This window comes from Rhamphochromis sp. 'chilingali' (genome assembly GCF_963969265.1).
Source record: "Rhamphochromis sp. 'chilingali' genome assembly, chromosome: 12".
Taxonomy (NCBI): domain Eukaryota; kingdom Metazoa; phylum Chordata; class Actinopteri; order Cichliformes; family Cichlidae; genus Rhamphochromis; species Rhamphochromis sp. 'chilingali'.
In genome coordinates, this window is record NC_137939.1 from 36,384,499 (window position 1) to 36,404,030 (window position 19,532).

A 19,532-nucleotide genomic window follows, 5' to 3' on the forward strand; every position below is an offset into this window, starting at 1 on the left:
TTCTATCTCCTCCTTTGGCCAGCCTATTACCCCAGCAGGGTACCTGATCACGGGCAGGGCGTACGTGTTGATGGCCCGGATCTTGTTCTTACCATTCAGCTGACTCCTCAGGATTTGCCTGACCCTCTGCAGGTACTTGGTGGTTGCAGCTTTTCTAGCGGCCTCTTCATGGTTCCCATTCGCCTGTGGGATCCCCAAGTACTTGTAACTGTCCTCTATGTCTGCAATGTTGACTTCTGGTAGTTCAATCCCCTCAGTTCTGACTACCTTCCCTCTCTTTGTTACCATCCGGCTACACTTCTCCAGTCCGAACGACATTCCAATGTCATTGCTGTATAGCCTGGTAGTGTGGATCAGTGAATCGATGTCTCGTTCACTCTTGGCATACAACTTGATGTCATCCATGTACAGGAGGTGGCTGACAACTGCTCCGTTCCGTAGTCGGTATCCGTAGCCAGTCTTGTTAATGATCTCACTGAGGGGGTTCAGGCCTATGCAGAACAGCAGTGGGGACAGAGCATCTCCTTGGTAGATCCCGCACTTGATGGTGACTTGTGCTATGGGCTTGGAGTTGGCCTCTAGTGTTGTACGCCACATCCCCATTGAGTTCCTGATGAAGGCTCTTAGGCTCCCATTGATCTTGTACAATTCTAGGCATTCCAGTATCCAGCTGTGGGGCATTGAGTCATAGGCCTTCTTGTAATCAATCCAGGCAGTGCACAGGTTGGTCAGTCTGGTCTTGCAGTCTCGGCTGATTGTTCTGTCTACCAGTAGCTGGTGTTTTGCGCCTCTGGTATTCTTGCCAATTCCTTTCTGTGTCCCGCTCATGTATTGACCCATGTGCCTGTTCATCTTAGCCGATATGATGCCTGACAGGAGCTTCCATGTAGTACTGAGGCAGGTTATTGGTCGGTAGTTGGAGGGGACCGGTCCCTTCTTGGGGTCCTTGGGGATCAGGACCGTCCGGCCTTCAGTTAGCCATTCCGGGTGTCTCTCGTTAACTAGCAGCTGGTTCATTTGTGCTGCCAGACGCTCGTGGAGTGCAGTCAGCTTCTTCAGCCAGTAGGCGTGAACCATGTCGGGCCCTGGTGCTGTCCAACTCTTCATACTGGAGACCCTTTCTTGGATATCTGCCACTGTGATGGTTACTGGACCCTGTTCAGGGAGGTCGCTGTGGTCAGCCCTCAGATCCTCTAGCCACTGAGCATTGCCGTTATGGGTTGCATCCTTCTCCCATATGCTCTTCCAGTATTGCTCTATCTCCAGCCTTGGTGGTGCTGTTCTCTTATTGTTCCCTTGCCACTGAGAGTACACCTTTGCTGGTTCTATGGAGAACAGCTGGTTTATTCTCCTGCCTTCTATCTCTCTGGTGTACCTCCTCAAGCGGCTGGCCAAGGCTGTGAGTCTTTGCTTGGCAGTTTCCAAGGCCTCAGGTATGGACAGCTTGCTGTATTTCTTAGGCACCTTATTTGTCGCACCTTTCTGCAACTCCGTTAGTTGGCTAACCTCCCTCCGTGCTACTTTGATCTTGCCCTCTAGCCTCCTTCTCCATGGAGGGTACTGCCCCTTGTCGCTGTTCAACTTGTAGCCAAGCATCTCACTGATCACTGCTGCCGTATTGTAGATCAGCTTGTTAGTGTCGGTAATTGTGGTTGTAGGTATTGCCCGTAGTGCTGCATTAACATCATCTAGCAGACCTTCTGAGGGTACTTCACGTAATCTTGGTAACCGGCTACGGGGGATCCAGGTTTCAAGCTTGGCCATGATCATATATATATATATATATATATATATATATATATATATATATATATATATATATATATATATATATATATATATATATATATATATATATATATACATATATATATATATACATATATTTATATATATATACATACATATATATATGTTAAGATTAACAATGGCTAACACTGAGCAGTGCTGATTTTCTAACACTGGAATATTTCTAACATTTTGAGTTATTTTCCAGACACTTCCAATTTGTCCATTTACATGCACAAACTGGAGTCTATTAGATAGATATGATACAAACCACTGCAGTGCAGTACCTGTAATACCTACAGCATGTTCTAATCGCTCTAATAGGATATTATGGTCGACAGTATCGAACGCTGCACTGAGGTCTAGCAGGACAAGCACAGAGATGAGTCCACTGTCAGAGGCCATAAGAAGATCATTTATAACCTTCACTAAAGCTGTTTCTGTGCTGCTCTGAAACACGCTCACACCACCTGACATTCACAGGCAGGCTCCCATCCAAGTCCTATCCAAGCCCAACCCTGCTTAGTTTTTGAGATCAGATAAGATCGGACATGCTCAGGGTGGTATGGCCATAAGCTGTTTATCTCCCAGTTCCCTCACTGGGCTGGTTACAGTCATTATGCAAATGTACTGTTTATAAGATTGGGGAGTCCTGCAGTCAGCTGAGACTGAAGAGGTCACCTGGATGAGTGACGAAATGTTTCTCCCACTGAAAACGCTACATCCAGATAAACAGAATCAGCTGTTTGGGAGCATACATCAAGATATTTATTCACTAAATTAATTGGTAGGTTAATCACTGATTATGTTTTAATGCTACACCTATTTGCCATCAGTTGCATCCCTAAAATAAAGAAAGCTTTAAAAATCAGTGAAAAAGAAGCAGAACGATAACCACGGTGGCACAGAATGAGCTTTGTATCCCAGCAGTTACCAAGAAGGGAAGAAGCTGCCCATTAAAGCAACTCACAGCTGACTGAGATGACCATGTGTAACAATAAGAAAAGTAAGAAACCCAAGTGCCACAAAAATATGCCAATATACTCACAAACGAAGAAGAAGTAGATCAAACTGTGAAGGGTGTTCATAACGAGGCTCTGATGGTTTACTGTTTCATTGGAGCTCTGTTAAAAATCTCTTGCTTTGACTCCTCTCTCTTTCCACTCCTCTGAACACATACGTGGTGGGAGGGACTATGAAGGACCCAAGAAGAGGATGTGAAGAAACAAACTGACGATGTAGAAACAGAAATGAGTCAGAGGTTTATGCATCTGGGCTTGAGGTTCACTGCTCATTCATGTACACTTTGCAATTACACTGTTATTGAAAGTGGATCGAAGGGTGTAAACTTCTGCAGTGACAACTTAAAGAGTGATCATGGGCCCAGCTTGTTCTGCTGTGCAGCACTGGTGTCATGTATAACCAATGCAAAAGCTACTGGAGAAGGTACCAAGGCCAGTATTCATAAAGCTGCCTGTAGTTAAACCAGCTCTCAAGGTTGAAAATCTTACAAAACTCTTAAAATTATCATGTTTTCAATTTAATTTCAATTTAAAGTTTAGCCTCAATTCTGTAAAAAGTGGATTCTTGTCGATATTTGCACTTTGCACAATAAAGTTAATCAATCATTTTAGATTTCTAGAATCAATCAGAACTAATTTAATCATCAAGACTAATTGAATTGTTAACGCAGTCATATCAGTATTTATGGTTCTTAATGTTAAGTCTTTTATGTCTTTATGCATCCAGGTAAGTAAGACCCAAAAGGCTGCATTTGATTTGCAGTACCTGGCTCCTACTTATCCATTTAATTCCTGTGGTAATGGTGTAAGGTTTCATACAGCTGTATTTTGACTTTATTTTCCTCAGATAAGTAATGTAATATGTCATATTAACCTAACTTCAGATCAGCTAAAGAAAGTGAGCGTTGTCAGTTTGCAGTCAGGTGTCAGAGGACTGATGTTTTCTCATGGACTATTTCATTTAAAATACAGGAGAAAAGGGAGGGTGGGGGTAACACCAGCAGCTGCATATGAATATCAGCATGTGAAACTGATTCATGGTTAGAACAAAGAGGAACGAAGCTTATTTTTCGCAGCAATGTTCTCATTTATGTTGTGGTTGTTCTTCTGAATTGTAACTTCTCTAGCAGAGGTTGCTGGCATTCATTGAATTTCCAGAATGTTACTTCCTTCATTTTTATTAGGTTTGTAACTTTTTATTTTCTTACATCTTTGAAACTGTTGGCTGTTTTTGAAAGCTACCAAACATTATATCAAGTGTGCAGAAAAATACAACTCCACACAAACAACAAAAACAGAAAGTAAATGCACAAATAACGTGTATCAGACCATAAGATTTTAATTTGTTCAGTGCTGCAGCACACACAGTTTTCAGGTGTTTGTTGTGTTGTCTCTGACATCAGGGCTTTGACTTCTACACCTCCTCCACCTCCTCCCTCTTCTGAAGGAGCAGCTGCTAACGCCACTGAGAAGCCCATGAAACTGGGGAGGCTACCCGAAGCCGGCCGGACATCGCCGCCCCTAGTGTCCTCTACATCCCACCCCTCAAACCCCTCTCATTTCCAGGTTGAGGTAACATTTCACCTGAAACACCAACAGTTCTCCTCTTGAGGCTCTCCGAGACCATAGCCAGCTGAAAACTTCATCGACCAGAACTTAGCTGGTCTACTCCATGTCCAACTAAGCCTACCCCATTCAGTTCCAGACACAGCATGTCCATCAGGGACCACCAGGAGGAGATCCAGTTTCTTTTTTTCTCCACTTCCTCTCCTCTCATTCTGTGCTATCCCTGGCTCTGTTGGCATGACTCCCATATCTCCTTGTCATTGTGTCAGATCTTGGGCCGGGGTCTCCAGTGTCTACATTGTTGCCTCTTTCCTAAGACCAGAATGGATTCCACAGAAGCTCCTCTTCCAGAGCCCATTGGCTGGACAAGATCCCTCAGGTCTATCATGATCTCTCCAAAGTCTTCAGTAAGAAGCGACCGTCTACCTTACCCCCGCATCATTCCTACGACATGGAAATCAAGCTCCTCCCTGGAGCAGCGTGCGTCAGCTTCCGCTTACCTCAGGTGCTGCAAGTGTTTCTTCACTTTGTTCATTCTCTCATCTGTGATCAGTGCACGGGATGTTACTAAAGTAGCTGCGTTCCTCTTGCAACCCATTGTTAACCTTTGCCGCATGTGGCTCTAGCCAGCACGCTACACGGGCGTGCCAATTTATCAAAAACCATCCATGCGTTTTCCCCAGATCGTGACATTTATGTGCAATGAATAGAACTCGATTTTGTTTACTTAAAAACAATGATTTGTAATGAGTGACTTGATTAAAACTTAAGGAGCATTTTCACTGTTTAACATACAAACATGACAACACAAACCAGACTGGACCTTCCCTGATGGCCTCTGCATTGTGCTGGGATGTCTTCAACTCTCTGAACTCTTTATATTGAAACCCTGTGGAGGTGTCAGGTGGAATTAAAATATATTAAAGTTCCTTTAATAACCAATGAGAGAGAAAAGAAAAAAAAACTTGTTTTCTCTATAATAATAATGGATTGCATTTATATAGTGCTTTTCAGGGCCCTCAAAGCACTTTACATCTCCACTATTCATTCACACACTGGTGGAGGAAGCTACAGGTGTAGCCACAGCTGCCCTGGGGCAGACTGACAGAGGCGAGGCTGCCATATCGCGCCATCGGCCCCTCTGGCCAACACCAGTAGGCGGGAGGGTGAAGTGTCTTGCCCAAGGACACAACGACTAAGACTGTCCGAGCTGGGGCTCGAACCGGCAACCTTCCGATTACAAGACAAACACCCAACTCTTGAGCCGCGATCGCCCGGTGTTTACAGTTTTTTCTGAATGCTTAAACCCTAACTGTGATTCCTGTAGCACAATCTCTAAAACCATTCAGACTTATAGCAAAACCACTCACTGAGTTTGCAAAACTAAAAGCACAAAAACTGCTTTGCACTCAGTTTGCAATTTTGTAACACACACTTTGCAAAACTGTAGGCACAATTCACTGCACAACACTCAATTACCAAATTTCCAACACACTCCTAGCAAAAGTATACACATGTATGGCTATCATTAACTCTAATTTGCCAACTGTCTGGCACACTTTCACATGTGAAAACTTTTTTAGATAATTAGTTCACTTTGCAATCAGCCTAAGCACTATAATACAGGTAAGCTGTGTGTGCGGAGTACAATGGAGGGAGCAGGAAGAGTGAGAAGTAGAGGAGGCCGAGGAAGAGGACGTGGAGGGGAAGAAGTAGGATGAAGAGGACGACAAGGACAAGGAGGAGCAAGAGGAAGACGAGGAGGGGGGAGAGGAAGATGAGGAGGGGGGAGAGGAAGGGTAAGAAGAGTAAGAAATAGAAATGCTGATGACATCAGAGCTACAATAGTGGACCATGTAATCAACCGTGGAATGACCCTGAGGCCAAAATGTGAACATTGGCATCCTCGAAAGAGTGTCCTTTATCCTTAAGATGCAGATGGACTGCTGAGTCACAAGTGCATGGCACAACACAGAAGAGCCACCTCCACAGGACAAGACTCAGCAGTCCATCTGCATCTAAAGGTCAAAGGTCACTCTTTCGAGGATGCCAATGTTCACATTTTGGACAGAGAGGACAGATGGTTTGAAAGAGGAGTGAAAGAAGCCATCTATGTCCACTGTGAGCGACCATCTTTGAACAGAGGCGGGGCTTACGACACCAACTCTCTGCCATCTATAATCCAGTTTTGAGATCCTTCCCAGACGCCTTAACGCCCACTCACATCCTGGGCCATCTGACCTCAGGAAATCACATGATAAGGTGGGACCAGGTTTCACAATGAACACACCCGAAACTCTGGCTGATTGGGACCCACACCCAGTTTCCCACCTTGGCTCAGGCGATTAGAGGATCATCAGGGGGTCCTTTTGTCCCTCTGTGGGGGGAAACTCCCACTAGGTTTCTATCTGGGACTCTCCACCATTTGACCTTAGAACTGAAGAAGCTTCTCGGATGAGAGGTGAAATGTCTTCAAGCAACTTAAAGAAGTCCAGACGCTTTTCTTTGCAAGCTCCTTTGACTGTCACCCAATAATCAAAACATTGTAGTTCTCTTGCAAAAGCAAACACAGCTAGATTAACTCTTCACACCTTCGTAAAAATGGTGTTTCCGTATCAAACAGTACACACAAGCCATCATCTACTAAGCACACAATGCGCCAACTGCACACTGATGGTATGAATACAAAACACATCTGGCTTTTGCTTTCTCTGTGCACAAGGTAGGCTATGTCAGTTTGAGCTCATACTGCTGTCATAGATCCATAAGCATAGAGGGATCCAAACTTCAAGTACTGGTGTTTATTCAAACACATCAAAACAAACACAAGTGTTTATTTCCAAGTATAGGATTATTTGCAATCGCCATAATGACTCTATGGGTTACTTGGTCTGCAGTGAACATGCTTCCTCTGCCCCAGCATCTGGTCATCTAGCAATTCTGTAAAGTAACAATTTCAGTATTTTTACATCAATGGTATTGGTGTGTTTCTCATTGGCATATGGCAGTGCTACAAATCTTTGTGCGAAGTGACTGTACTCACCGATTCTCATTTCAAGATGTCCTTATGATGCCTGCTACAGTGTAGCGGCTCGAGTTAGGCTGGACCCGTTGGCCAGCTACCCTCAGGGTCATTCCACGGTTGATTACATTGTCCACTATTGTAGCTCTGATGTCATCAGCAATTCTATTTCTTACTCTTCCTACCCTTCCTCTCCCCCCTCCTCATCTTCCTCTCCCCCCTCCTCGTCTTCCTCTTGCTCCTCCTTGTCCTTGTTGTCCTCTTCATCCTACTTCTTCCCCTCCACGTCCTCTTCCTCGGCCTCCTCTACTTCTCACTCTTCCTGCTCCCTCCATTGTACTCCGCACACACAGCTTACCTGTATTATAGTGCTTAGGCTGATTGCAAAGTGAACTAATTATCTAAAAAAGTTTTCACATGTGAAAGTGTGCCAGACAGTTGGCAAATTAGTGTTAATGATAGCCATACATGTGTATACTTTTGCTAGGAGTGTGTTGGAAATTTGGTAATTGAGTGTTGTGCAGTGAATTGTGCCTACAGTTTTGCAAAGTGTGTGTTACAAAATTGCAAACTGAGTGCAAAGCAGTTTTTGTGCTTTTAGTTTTGCAAACTCAGTGAGTGGTTTTGCTATAAGTCTGAATAGTTTTAGAGATTGTGCTACAGGAATCACAGTTAGGGTTTAAGCATTCAGAAAAAACTGTAAAGTATTAAAGCACCCATCAGTAAGACTTAACACCAGATTTAGTCTGAAAAGGTGTTTATTAAGGTGTCCTGATGCATGCTCGATCATCCATGTAAGGATCTTCCAGAAAGTTGATTGTGTTCTTTGGGCTGTTGTGTTCTCAGTGGGGGAAACATGTTGTCACTCAAAGTCTCTTCTTCAGTCTCAGCTGACTTCTCGGAGTGTTTAAAGATAAAATATGTTTCATAAAACTTTGATCTCATGAAAGTTTAAACTTGTCTGACCTTGAAGAAGAGGTCAAAGGTCAAAACTGATGTGATATTGGGAATCCCCTAATATCATTCACTATATGACTGTATGTTAATCAGTGTTGGGAAAGTTACTTTAAGTTAGTAACGTACTTACATTACTAGTTACTTCTATCAAAAGTAAATCAATTACTTCAAGTTACTCATTACTGTCAAAGTAACTAGTTACTAGGGAAAGTAACTTTGGTTTTACTCAGAATTCTCTTGTTAACGTGTTGCTTCTGTAACTGGATACCAGCAAGACTGCCAGTCTTCTAGCTTGCTTACTTGCCACAAGTGCACTGTGCCACCTACCAATAGAAAGGAAAAGATAATGTGCATGTTGTTCATCTGCTGGTCTCCTCTTTCTAGCGCAAATTGGGCGATAAACAAACAAGAGAGACGATCAGCTGATCATTGATCAGTTTCATGATTGAAGTAGAAACAGGAGAGGGAGGGGAGAGAATGAGAGAAGAAGAGGCAGCTGTGCAGCAAAGACAGAAAAAATCCAGCTTTGTGTCTTTTTCATTGTAGCTGAAGTCCGGGACAAACTGCATTTCTTTTCAGCTCAATATAATATTTTCTTTGAATACGAGATGACTCCATTTTTAAGGAGCCATTGGCAACTCTACTAACTAACCTTATGAAAAAAAAGTTCACTATCAGTAACATCATAGCACCCACCCATGCTAGCTAGTACGCAGTACGAGTTATTGTAACTGACTGTAAAAAGTCAGCACAGCTAAAATAAACTCCACCTAAACTTGGTTTATATCTGACCCAGATAGACTGCAGGTCATAACTTCTTACCTGAAGTTCAGTTCACCTGACACTCGGACCGGCAGCCTCCTCGGGTCTCTCCTCCTGCCTCCCCTTTCCCTCATCCACCTGCTGGCTTCCACCACTTGCTAATGTTACTGAATCTGTGGAAGCTCCACAATAGCCACCGCGAGAAGTAACGAATAACAACTCTATCTAAATCTCAGTAATGATTAAGGAGTTCCTGATTTTGGCATAATAACTAGTTACCGTGCTCTTTACAACAATAATAACCTAGTTACTGTAACACGTTACTTAATGACGCGTTAGTCACTACACTGCATATGAGATTTCAATCTGAAAAAATGTCCAATAAAAGAATAGCTATCAAATGCTCACTCACTGCTTTGATGCAGCATTCATGTTTGTTTCCCTCTTCAGGCGCATGTTAAACTCAGACTGGTTAAATATGTTTTAACAGGAAGTTGCAACTGTTTCAGACAAATGAGGAGTGTAGAGGTGCTGTGGTGTTTGGAGGAGGGACTCCTTCAGTTAGAGAAGTGAGGCGTCACAAGTTCCTGGTTTCCAGTGAAGAAGAAGAGAGGCAGCAGTGAACCATCAGAGCCTCATCATGAAAGTCCGTCACACTCTGATCTGCTGCTTCTTCCTTTGTGAGTACATTCACTTGTTCTTTCTGTCACTCTCCTTCTTCAACATGTTTCTGTTGTTAAACATGATGATCAGAGTCAGCTATGAGTCACTTTCATGGACGCTTCTTCCATTCAAACTGCTTTTATTCATGATTTCATGGATGTGTTTGTGGCCAGTATGGACAGAAGAAACCATCACAGTGAGACATTCATGGACATGTTGCTGCTCACTTTGGCTTTAGGATTCGTCCTTTCAAAGATGGTTTCTTACAAGTGTTTGTTACGTCCTCAAAATAACCTGTAACATCAAAGTACAAACTCCACCTGATACTTTCAGTTATTATTTGAAAATACAAACTTGTTGATCAAGTCAATGAATTTTTCTTTGAAAGACAAAAACACATTTTGTTGCTTTTACTGTTACATGTTCATGTTTCTTCACTGTGACTATTCACAGTTCACTCCCACAGTGCATATAGATTTGACAAAATGACATCACTACCTGCAGACAAATATAAACCTGTGAGAGACGTGAGTGAAATCTGTCAGCATCTTCAAACCCAGAGTTGTGTGAAAAGTTATTTGCTAATTTTCCTGTTTGTCCTGTTGGAGCTGAACAGAAATACGACTGCACAGAGTTTAAATGCTGGAATGAACTGAAATCATTCACATAAAGTAACTGACTCACATCAGCTGCTGAGTTTGGCTTCAGAGCTTTAAAATAGAGTCATAAATTACTCAATAACATGTCGTTCATTGCAAGTATTTGTTACGTCCTCAAAGAAAAAAAAAAACGAAGTGTCTTGGCCAAGGACACAACGACCGAGACTGTCCAAGCCGGGGCTCGAACCAGCAACCTTCAGGTTACAAGGTGAACTCCCAACTCTTGAGCCACGATCACCCTCAGTAAAACAGAGTTACAACAAATAAAAACTTCATCACTGGTTTTGTTGTTGCTTCATGAACTTTGACACCAGCAGTACATTTAAACTAAATGATGACATCACTTCCTGTGGATGAAACACATGAAAAACTTGCATGTTGAGCTGTTGCTTCAATCTCTCAACACATAATTACTACAAGTACCACACAGAGGAGTTATGAGTCATTTACATGTTTTGTTTATCTTCATCTTTTATTGTCATTTTATTCATGCATAGGAAACATGTTCAGATATATTTTGAGTCGTGTCGACTGGAAGAAGATTTTCCACCACTTTAGACAATAAAATGTATTTGACATGAATCATTGTTGTTATTCAGACTTTAGTCTCAGTGTGTCTGTGTGTGAATGTTGTGATCAGACTGCAGCTTCTTACAGGAAGTACAAACAGTAACTGTTGATGGTTCATGTTTCCAACAGCTCTGCAGGATGGAAACCCTGAAGTCACCGATGCTCAGATTCTTCACTATGAAGTCATTGGAGGAGATTTTAAAGCTGGATTTGCCTTTGAGTCTCCAGGAACATGGAAGATGTTCTGCAGAGAAGAATGTGAAGGAGAAAACATTCTCATTAATACAACTGATGTCAGAGCTCAAACAGGCAGATACAGCATTGAATATGAATGGACTGGTTCTCATGGTTTATATGTGAGCATCTCAAAGCTGACTGAGTCTGACTCTGGACAGTACAGCTGTGGTTTGGGTGGATCTTCATCATCAGCTTCACTCACACAGTTTGTGATCGTTGTTGCTGAAGGTGAGTTTCTGTTTCAGCTGTGGAAATGTTTAGTTTCTGTTCCTGAAGCAAAGTTTGAGTTTCACTGACAGCTGCTGACGGTTTAAAGAAGCTGAAGTTTGTTCTTCTGTCAACTGTTGGTTACATTTGGACTCCTCTAAGTAACCGATGAACTGCAGCTGGGACACGAGTGTGTGTGAATATTAGTGAGTGTGTCAGCTGATAATGATGTGAATGAAATGTTGATGTCAGAACAGACGCTGATGAATGAAAGAAGATTTTCTGATGTAACTTTGATTTTCTTTGATGAGTTTTTGCTTCTGTGTCGTCAGTTTGATCTTTCCAAGAGTTCCCCTCACAGCAAAATGGATTCTTCCTCAATGAATGTGTGAAAATCACATTCACAACACAAACGTCCATCCAGACTTTAAATGTACTTAAAACCATGAAGGGTTCACAGTTTAGAGTCTATACTTGTCATAAAAGCTGGTTTAAGAGTGAAGCGAGCAGTTTCAAGATGGCGCCGGTGTGCATGGCAGGCCGTCTTCGACTTCGACTGCGCCTTGGCGTAGCACTCCTTGTTGTTTTATCTTTGGTTTTATGTTCACTAGGTGACTGTACGCTAATTACTTATGACAGAGACACGCTCCTGAATCTTCGGTTTTCCTATCCCCAACGACTGGACCTCTGTGGGACCTTGGGCGATGCAATCCCCTTGATGCCCGTTTCCCCCACCAGTGTGACCTACTTACCTTTTTCCACTCTGCGTAAGAAACGCTTCAGGAAACGGGGTAGAAGGAGTGGCGTTCGCGTCCGCTTCAAGGCTTATCTTAGAGCCATGGCTACGGATTACCCTTTTACAAGCCGTGAGCTTTCACGTTTCATCCACTATTCCAGGAGCCGCTCCGCGGCTAAACTGTTGAGTCATCGTTGGATCTGCCTTGCTGGCCTTCAAACCTACCCTGCCCGCCCAGTGGCTTGCCTCCCTATTCGGTCCTGGATAACGTCGCTCGGTTGTGGTGTTCAACATAACAACCTCAGCACTCTGCGACGGGCCACCGCTAATGACCTAGCTCCTCGGACTCGGATGGCTTTATTTAACGTCAGGTCTCTCTCGAATAAGGCTTTTCTCTTAAATGACTTTTTCCTCACCACGGGACTGGACCTTCTATTTCTGACGGAGACGTGGACTTCTCCGGGTGAGTTCATCCCCTTCTCTGAGCTTCTCCCTCCTGACTGTGCTTTTTTTAGCTCACCAAGGCTCACTGGCAGAGGTGGCGGCTTAGCCTCGGTTTTTAAAAACAAACATGAAGCTCGGCTGCTACCCTCCCCCATCTACTCTAGCTTTGAAGCTCAGTTATTGGAGCTGACTGGCTCTCGGACTACTCTGTGTGTTGTGGTTTATCGTCCGCCTAAATACCACAAGATGTTTATTTCTTAATTTGCTGACTTTTTGGGATCCATTCTTTTTAAATATGGCTTTGTTATTATTTCTGGTGATTTTAATATACATGTCTGCTGTATGGATGACCAATTGGTCAAAGAATTTCTTGCATTGACTGACTCTTTTAATCTTACTCAGTGGGTGAATGAACCAACCCATGTTAAAGGCCATACCCTTGATTTGGTCTTTACATATGGTGTGGATATATGCATTAAGGATATTAGAAATACTGGTCTTTCTGACCACTCCCCGGTTATCTTCGATGTTGACCTAGGTAATATTGGATTACACCTTGAGGCTCCTCTTTGCCCTATGCGTACTGTTAATGCTGATACTGTGGTGAAATTCTCTGCTTCTTTTGTGTATTCTGCATCTATTACGTCAGATTGTCTTACCCCTCATACGGTTGAGAATTTTGCCAATACGCTGTTAACTACATGTTCCTCCATCCTCGACATTGTTGCACCTGTTAAAATGAAGCGCCCCAGAACTTATTCACAATGCTGGTTAAGTGACTCTGTTCGCGCTCTACGACGTGTGTGTCGGCGTGATGAGAGGAGGTGGAGGAAAGATAAACTCCAGGCATCTTACGACATCCTACGTATTAGCCGCTTGAAGTTTCAAACTGCTGCCAAAATGGCTAAAGCAGCTTTCCTTTCAAAAATTATCTCTACCAATGGTAACAATCCTCGAATTTTATTTAAAATGTTTAACTCTGTGGTCAACCCCTGCCCCACTATGCCGCTGCCGTGCTCCCCGGTTCTTTGCGAACAATTTTTAAATTATTTTTTAGATAAAGTCTCATCTCTTAAATCTGCTCTTCCTTTAATGACAGGCCCTGCGTTTACCCCTGACTGTTCCTCTTCCTTCTATCAGTTTGAACCCATTTCACTCCCTACTCTAAAGCGTCTAGTTGAACAACGGAACAATACTAATCCCGTATATGATGTTCTTCCATCTCGTATAGTTAAGGACTGTTTCAGTGCAATTGGACCTAGTATATTCTCCCTTTTGAACTCTTCTTTGCTTTCCGGCTGCGTACCATCAGCCTTTAAACATGCTATAATTCAGCCTGTTCTTAAAAAAAGGAACCTCGATTATAATGATTATGCGAACTATAGGCCGATTTCCAAGCTTCTGTTCTTGGCCAAAATTCTTGAGAAGATAGTTTTGCTTCAACTCCAGGCCTACCTGGATGAGAATAGCATTAATGATAAATTCCAATCGGCCTTCAAACCACATCATAGCACTGAGTCAGCGCTGCTCCGAGTTCTTAATGACCTTCTAATAATGGCCGATAATGGACGCTCCTCGGTCCTAGTGCTATTGGATCTATCGTCGGCATTTGATATGGTTGATCATAACATCCTATTGGCGAGACTTGAGCACACTGTAGACATCAAGGGTGCTGCTCTGGATTGGTTAAAATCATACCTCTCCAATCGGCTCTCCTCGGTTCACTTGGCCACTTCCTCTTCCTCCGCTGTACCTGTCTGCTGTGGTGTCCCTCAGGGATCTGTGTTAGGCCCTACTCTGTTCTCATTGTACATGCTTCCTTTAAGCGCTATCTTTGAGAAATATCACATCGCTTTTCATTATTATGCCGATGACATTCAGATCTACTTTGAGTTAAATGATGACCTAGCTTTGTCCTTGAATTGTTTTCGAGAGTGCATGCGTGAGGTCAAGCAATGGCTCCTGGCAAATACTCTTATCCTCAATGATAAGAAAACTGAAATTGTGGTTTTTGGCAGTAACGTTCTCCGTGCCAAACTTCGTGATGCTTTTGGTTTTCTCACTAGTTCCTTTTCCGACACTGTTAGGAATCTGGGCGTGTTACCTGACAGCTCTTTTAAACTTGATAAACAAGTGTCTGCTGTTGTTAGATCCAGTTTTTACCAACTCCGCCTTATTTCTAAGGCCAGGCAGTATATCCCGCATAAAGACCTGGAAAAGCTCATCCATGCCTTTGTAACTTCGAGACTGGATTACTGCAATTCACTCTATTTTGGTCTCCACTCTGCCCTCCTTCATAGATTACAGACAGTCCAAAATGCTGCTGCACGCATTCTAACCAAAACTAGGAAGTTTGCCCACATTACTCCCGTCCTAGCTGATTTGCATTGGTTGCCTGTGAAATACCGTATCCAATTTAAAATTCTGCTGTTTACTTTTAAAATCACTAACAACATAGCACCGAGCTATCTTAAGGAACTCCTAAGCTCATATGTTCCTGCTAGGGCTTTAAGATCATCCTCACAGTTACTGTTGGTGCAGCCTAGATCTCGGATGAAGTCTAGAGGTGATCGAGCGTTTGCTCTGGCTGCACCAGAGTTGTGGAACAACCTTCCGATTGGCATCTGGGCGTCTGACTCTATTCAATCTTTTAAATCACGGCTTAAAGCGTATTTGTTTAATCTTGCTTTTTCTACCGGTTAAATGCTGGCCTTGTTTGCAGTGATTTATTCTATTAATTTTCCTATCATGCTTTTATTTGCGCTGTGCATGTCATATCGCCATTGTGTTTTGATGGCATAGTTATATTGTGCTATAGTTATACTTTTTTCTATTGGTGGCTTTTTCCTGTGAACATAATTTTACACTTTTATTTTTTGTTTTTATGACTTTGATTATACTTGTGTTAATTTGTTTTATGTTAAGCACTTTGGCATGCCGTTGGTTTTTAAATGTGCTCTATAAATAAAGATTGTTGTTGTTGTTGTTTTCATGAATCCAATCAGTCTGATGATGAAGCCGTTTAAATCTCACTTAGTCCAACAGTTCCTCTGTCAGACTGGTTGAACTGGGCAGCTCCCAGTGTAACTGTGGATCAAACTGGAGTTACTCTGATCAGACTGCATCATCTTCAGCACTGATAGTAACTATTGATTGTTTGTCTCTTTAACAGCACTGCTGGATGGAAACAATGATCAGCTGAAACACTTCGATAAAGAAACTGGAAGCTCTCTCACAGTCGGATGTTCCTTTAAACTACCTGGAAACAGAGCGTTCTTCTGCAGGGGAGAGTGTGTAGGAGAAAACATTCTTGTTGACACAAATGATGTCAAAGATCAGAGAGGCAGATACAACATTGGATATGATTCAGGAGTTCTGTATGTGAGCATCACACAGCTGACCAAGTCTGACTCAGGACGGTACAGCTGTATACTGAGGGGATCTTCCAGCATTTCATCCAGAGACTTTGCGGTCACTGTCACAGACGGTGAGTTTTTACTGACATTAATCAAATGTTGTCAGAGTGGAGCTGTTCAGCTGTTCCTTATTTCCTGTCATATATCTGCTGTTCCAGTGGTGGATGTTCATGTTGAACACGAGCAAAGTTTCTAATAATGAGCTCAGTGTCTGTACAGTGATCCCTGTGAGCCAACAGCTCAGGCTGCTCTCAGCACTCAGTTTATCTCAACATAGAAACAGAATTATTTAGAAACAAGATTATTTAGAAGTGTGAACTTTGTAAAGTTACTGTGATGGAGAGCAGGAATCAGAGTGTGGAGCTGGAAATGAACAGGTGACCATTAATGTCCCTAAATGTCTTTATTGTTTCCAAGAACCTGATATTTCAACATACATTCATATTTTATTTCATTGTTAAACTATTTTAGTGCATTTTTTTAATCTAAAACTAAATTTGCCAAACTGGTTTTTTCTCAATCAGTGGATCCATTTAAGGCTCGTTTGATTTCTCAGCTGATTTTTGAATCTTTGTGTTTTTCTTCTTCACAGCTCCAAACATTTATAAGTCAAACTTTCCTCTCTGCTCTTGTTCAGCAGCTGGACCATCAGCCACAACTACAGGAAGCTGCACACCTTCATTAACTTTGACTGGAAGCACTGAGCAGCCTGAAAGAGCAGCATCTGCAGGTACATCCATCTATGAGAGAAGACAGTATGTTTTTAATCAGCCTGTCCTGTGTGGCAGCTTTTCTAATCAGAAGTATGATGTGAGTGTGACGTTGTGCCAAACTCGTTTTCTTTTTCTAAATTCTCTGTGAGCTCCTCTTGTTCATGTAGAACTTTTATCTGTTTGTTTATTCGTTTCACGTCTGTTATTTCACTACATGTGCAACTCATCAATCAATATGTAAAAAAAGCTTGTTCTGCTGTCACAGGTGTGCTGCTGTATGTAATCATCTCTCTGCTCATCATCATCATCCTCTCATCACTGACTGTTCTAATAATCTGCATCAAGAGGAAGAGCAGCAGAGGTAAGACAACAGAGACACAGAAACACACAGAACGTCTCGTTTCTAACCAAAAACTCTTTTTTCACTTCACTTGAAGTCTGTTCAAACAGCTGCAGTCAAACATCAAAATTTTTCATCCTGCTTGTCCACTTTGGGCTCTAAGAGGAGAGTGGAGTGACTTGTAGAGATGATGTTAAACACTGGAAGTAACTGAATCCTAAACTGTGTCACACATGAACTCTGGACACTGTCAGCAGGATCAGATCCAGATGTTCTCTGCTTCGGACGTGTGAAGTAAAAACAGGAAAAATATTCTGACTACACGACCCATGAAAACTGTAAAATAGTATAATTATTGTGGATCACTTCTTCAGTACACAGGAGGAGACTCGAGCAAATGTGAGTCTTTGATTCTGAAGGCAAAGTCTAAAATGAAGCCTAATAAAGTCCAACTAAGCAGGATGAAAGAACAGGAGGGGCAGCAGTGATCTTCAGCCTCACGTGCACTTTGAATGATTGGTCCCTCTAACAGAGGAACATCCTTTGTTTGTTCCACAGGGTTGAGGACCAGAGGAAACTCAGAGGGCACAAACATGGAGGTGACTTTCTTTCTCTTTGGTTCCTCTCACTGTTGACAGACTGCTACTGTAACAAAGAAATAAAGCAGTCACAGTGTGATGGTTCAGTTTGTAGACTGTTCCAGAAATTACAGTCCAAGAAGGTGAATTCAAACAGGTAGGTGACAAAAATGGCCGCCCAGACGGAGACTCCAACAACAAACAGAGACACTGTTGTCTGAGAGGTTCAACGAGGCAACGTGGAAATATTTACCAGCACAAATGATTTAACCAAGTCAGAGTCTCTTCTTTTTATGTGAAGAAGACAGTTTGTCTCTGTTTCAGGACGTCCACTACGAGAACTGTACTCCAGGTTCTACACGTGAAGACTCGACCTACCAGAGCCTCGATCCAGCCGGCAGGGACCAGGACCAGACCTACTCTACACTCACACACCACACATGAGACTCTCTGGATTCACACCTGGGTTTGTTTCAGTGCCTCAGGTTTAAAGTTTGAACACAAACCCTGAAAACTGTAAATATTGACTCACTTCAGAGTCAGCTTCAAGTGGCTGTTAGAGGAACTGCAGCTGCTGGAACGTCTGCAGGAGGAACCAGCCCCACCAGCCCCCATCATCCTACACGAGTGCCCCGTGGACACTGTGAAGTCTTTCTGCTGCAGCGTGTCATCCATTTGTCTGAGAAGGTGTCTGCAGTCTTCCTTCTCTCCAACACCTCGACACCTCCAGGACCCCGAGACTGACACGAAAAATGTCTTCTGACCCCTCCCACCCTGGACAGAAACAGTCGCTCCCCTCAGTATCATGAAACTGCCAATATTATGTACATGTTATTAAAAACAACCAAAACATTACCTCCCCAGATCAGTCTGTTTTTTGTACACTAAGAAAAATAATTAAATGTTATAGATTTCATATTTTACTCAACCCTAAACAGAGACAACTTTGAATTCTTCTATTTTATTTGAGCGTTTTAAGTGAATCCATTGCATTAAATGTTCATTTGGAATCACTTGATGGATCTGCATCAGACGTAACTGAAGTTAATCAGCTGGTTAGCCACACAGAGCTAACAGCAAACCATATAAAACCTTAGCATACGCAGCAGCTACAAGGATGGTGCAGGTATGCACACATGGGTATTCACAGACGCGGACTAAAGCTTTCTTGGCTGCTGCCTCAAAGCACACTGTGCGCTGTCTATCTTGCGTGCTGCACAATATCGTTTATTATTTAGTAAATACTGATATCTATGACTAGCTAGTTTATTGTGATGGTGCTTTGTTTTCTCTATTATTATGTTGCTCTTTGTTGTTTGCTGTCTCCTCTGTTTGTTTTTTTTGTTTGTTTGTTTTTTTTCTCCATACAGGTGACCCAGGAGTTCTTTTTTTCTCTCTCTCTCTCTCTTCCCCCCCCTTCTCACCGTCTCTTCTCCCCTTTGGTTTTCTTTCTTTCTCTCCCCCTCTTTCTCTCATTCATTCCCCCTGTCCTATTTATTAAAAAAAAAAAAAAAAAATGACAAAGGATGAACTGAAGCTCTGCCATCACGTAATGTCGCATACTGCTGTTTCTGATGTCATTTAGAAAAAAAAACAAAACAAAAAAAAAAAAGGATGGTGTTCTTATTCTATTATTATTACAGTGGTTGAAACATCATAAGTCTGCCTTCACTTTGTAATCCACATCAGTCCTGCTGCAAATCCCACATTTCCACAGCGTTCCTGTGACTTTTGGTGTTCTTTAGGTCAGCACTATGTTGGTGTTTGTATTGAATCAGATTATTTGTATGGAACAGACTTTGGTGTCACACCAGTTTGTACTACAGGATGGAGTAGGGAGCTGATGTGGGGT

The 19,532-nt window shown here is 42.5% G+C and overlaps 1 protein-coding gene across 2 annotated transcripts; it reads left to right on the top strand.

The window, feature by feature from the left end:
• The first annotated feature begins 9,664 nt into the window (after window positions 1–9,664).
• Window positions 9,665–19,272, top strand: LOC308407410 (uncharacterized protein). 2 transcript variants are annotated; one of them, XM_080899033.1, is made up of 7 exons: window positions 9,665–9,797; window positions 11,139–11,474; window positions 15,806–16,120; window positions 16,690–16,779; window positions 17,028–17,123; window positions 17,661–17,701; window positions 18,005–19,272. In XM_080899033.1, the coding sequence occupies exons 1-7, from the start codon at window positions 9,758–9,760 to the stop codon at window positions 18,122–18,124; spliced, it is 1,038 nt and encodes a 345-aa protein (XP_080755159.1). In that variant the 5' UTR covers window positions 9,665–9,757; the 3' UTR covers window positions 18,125–19,272. The 2 variants fall into 2 exon arrangements, with proteins under 2 accessions (XP_080755159.1, XP_080755158.1); XM_080899032.1 differs by having other exon boundaries at window positions 16,687–16,779; window positions 18,005–19,271.
• The last annotated feature ends 260 nt before the right edge of the window (window positions 19,273–19,532 follow it).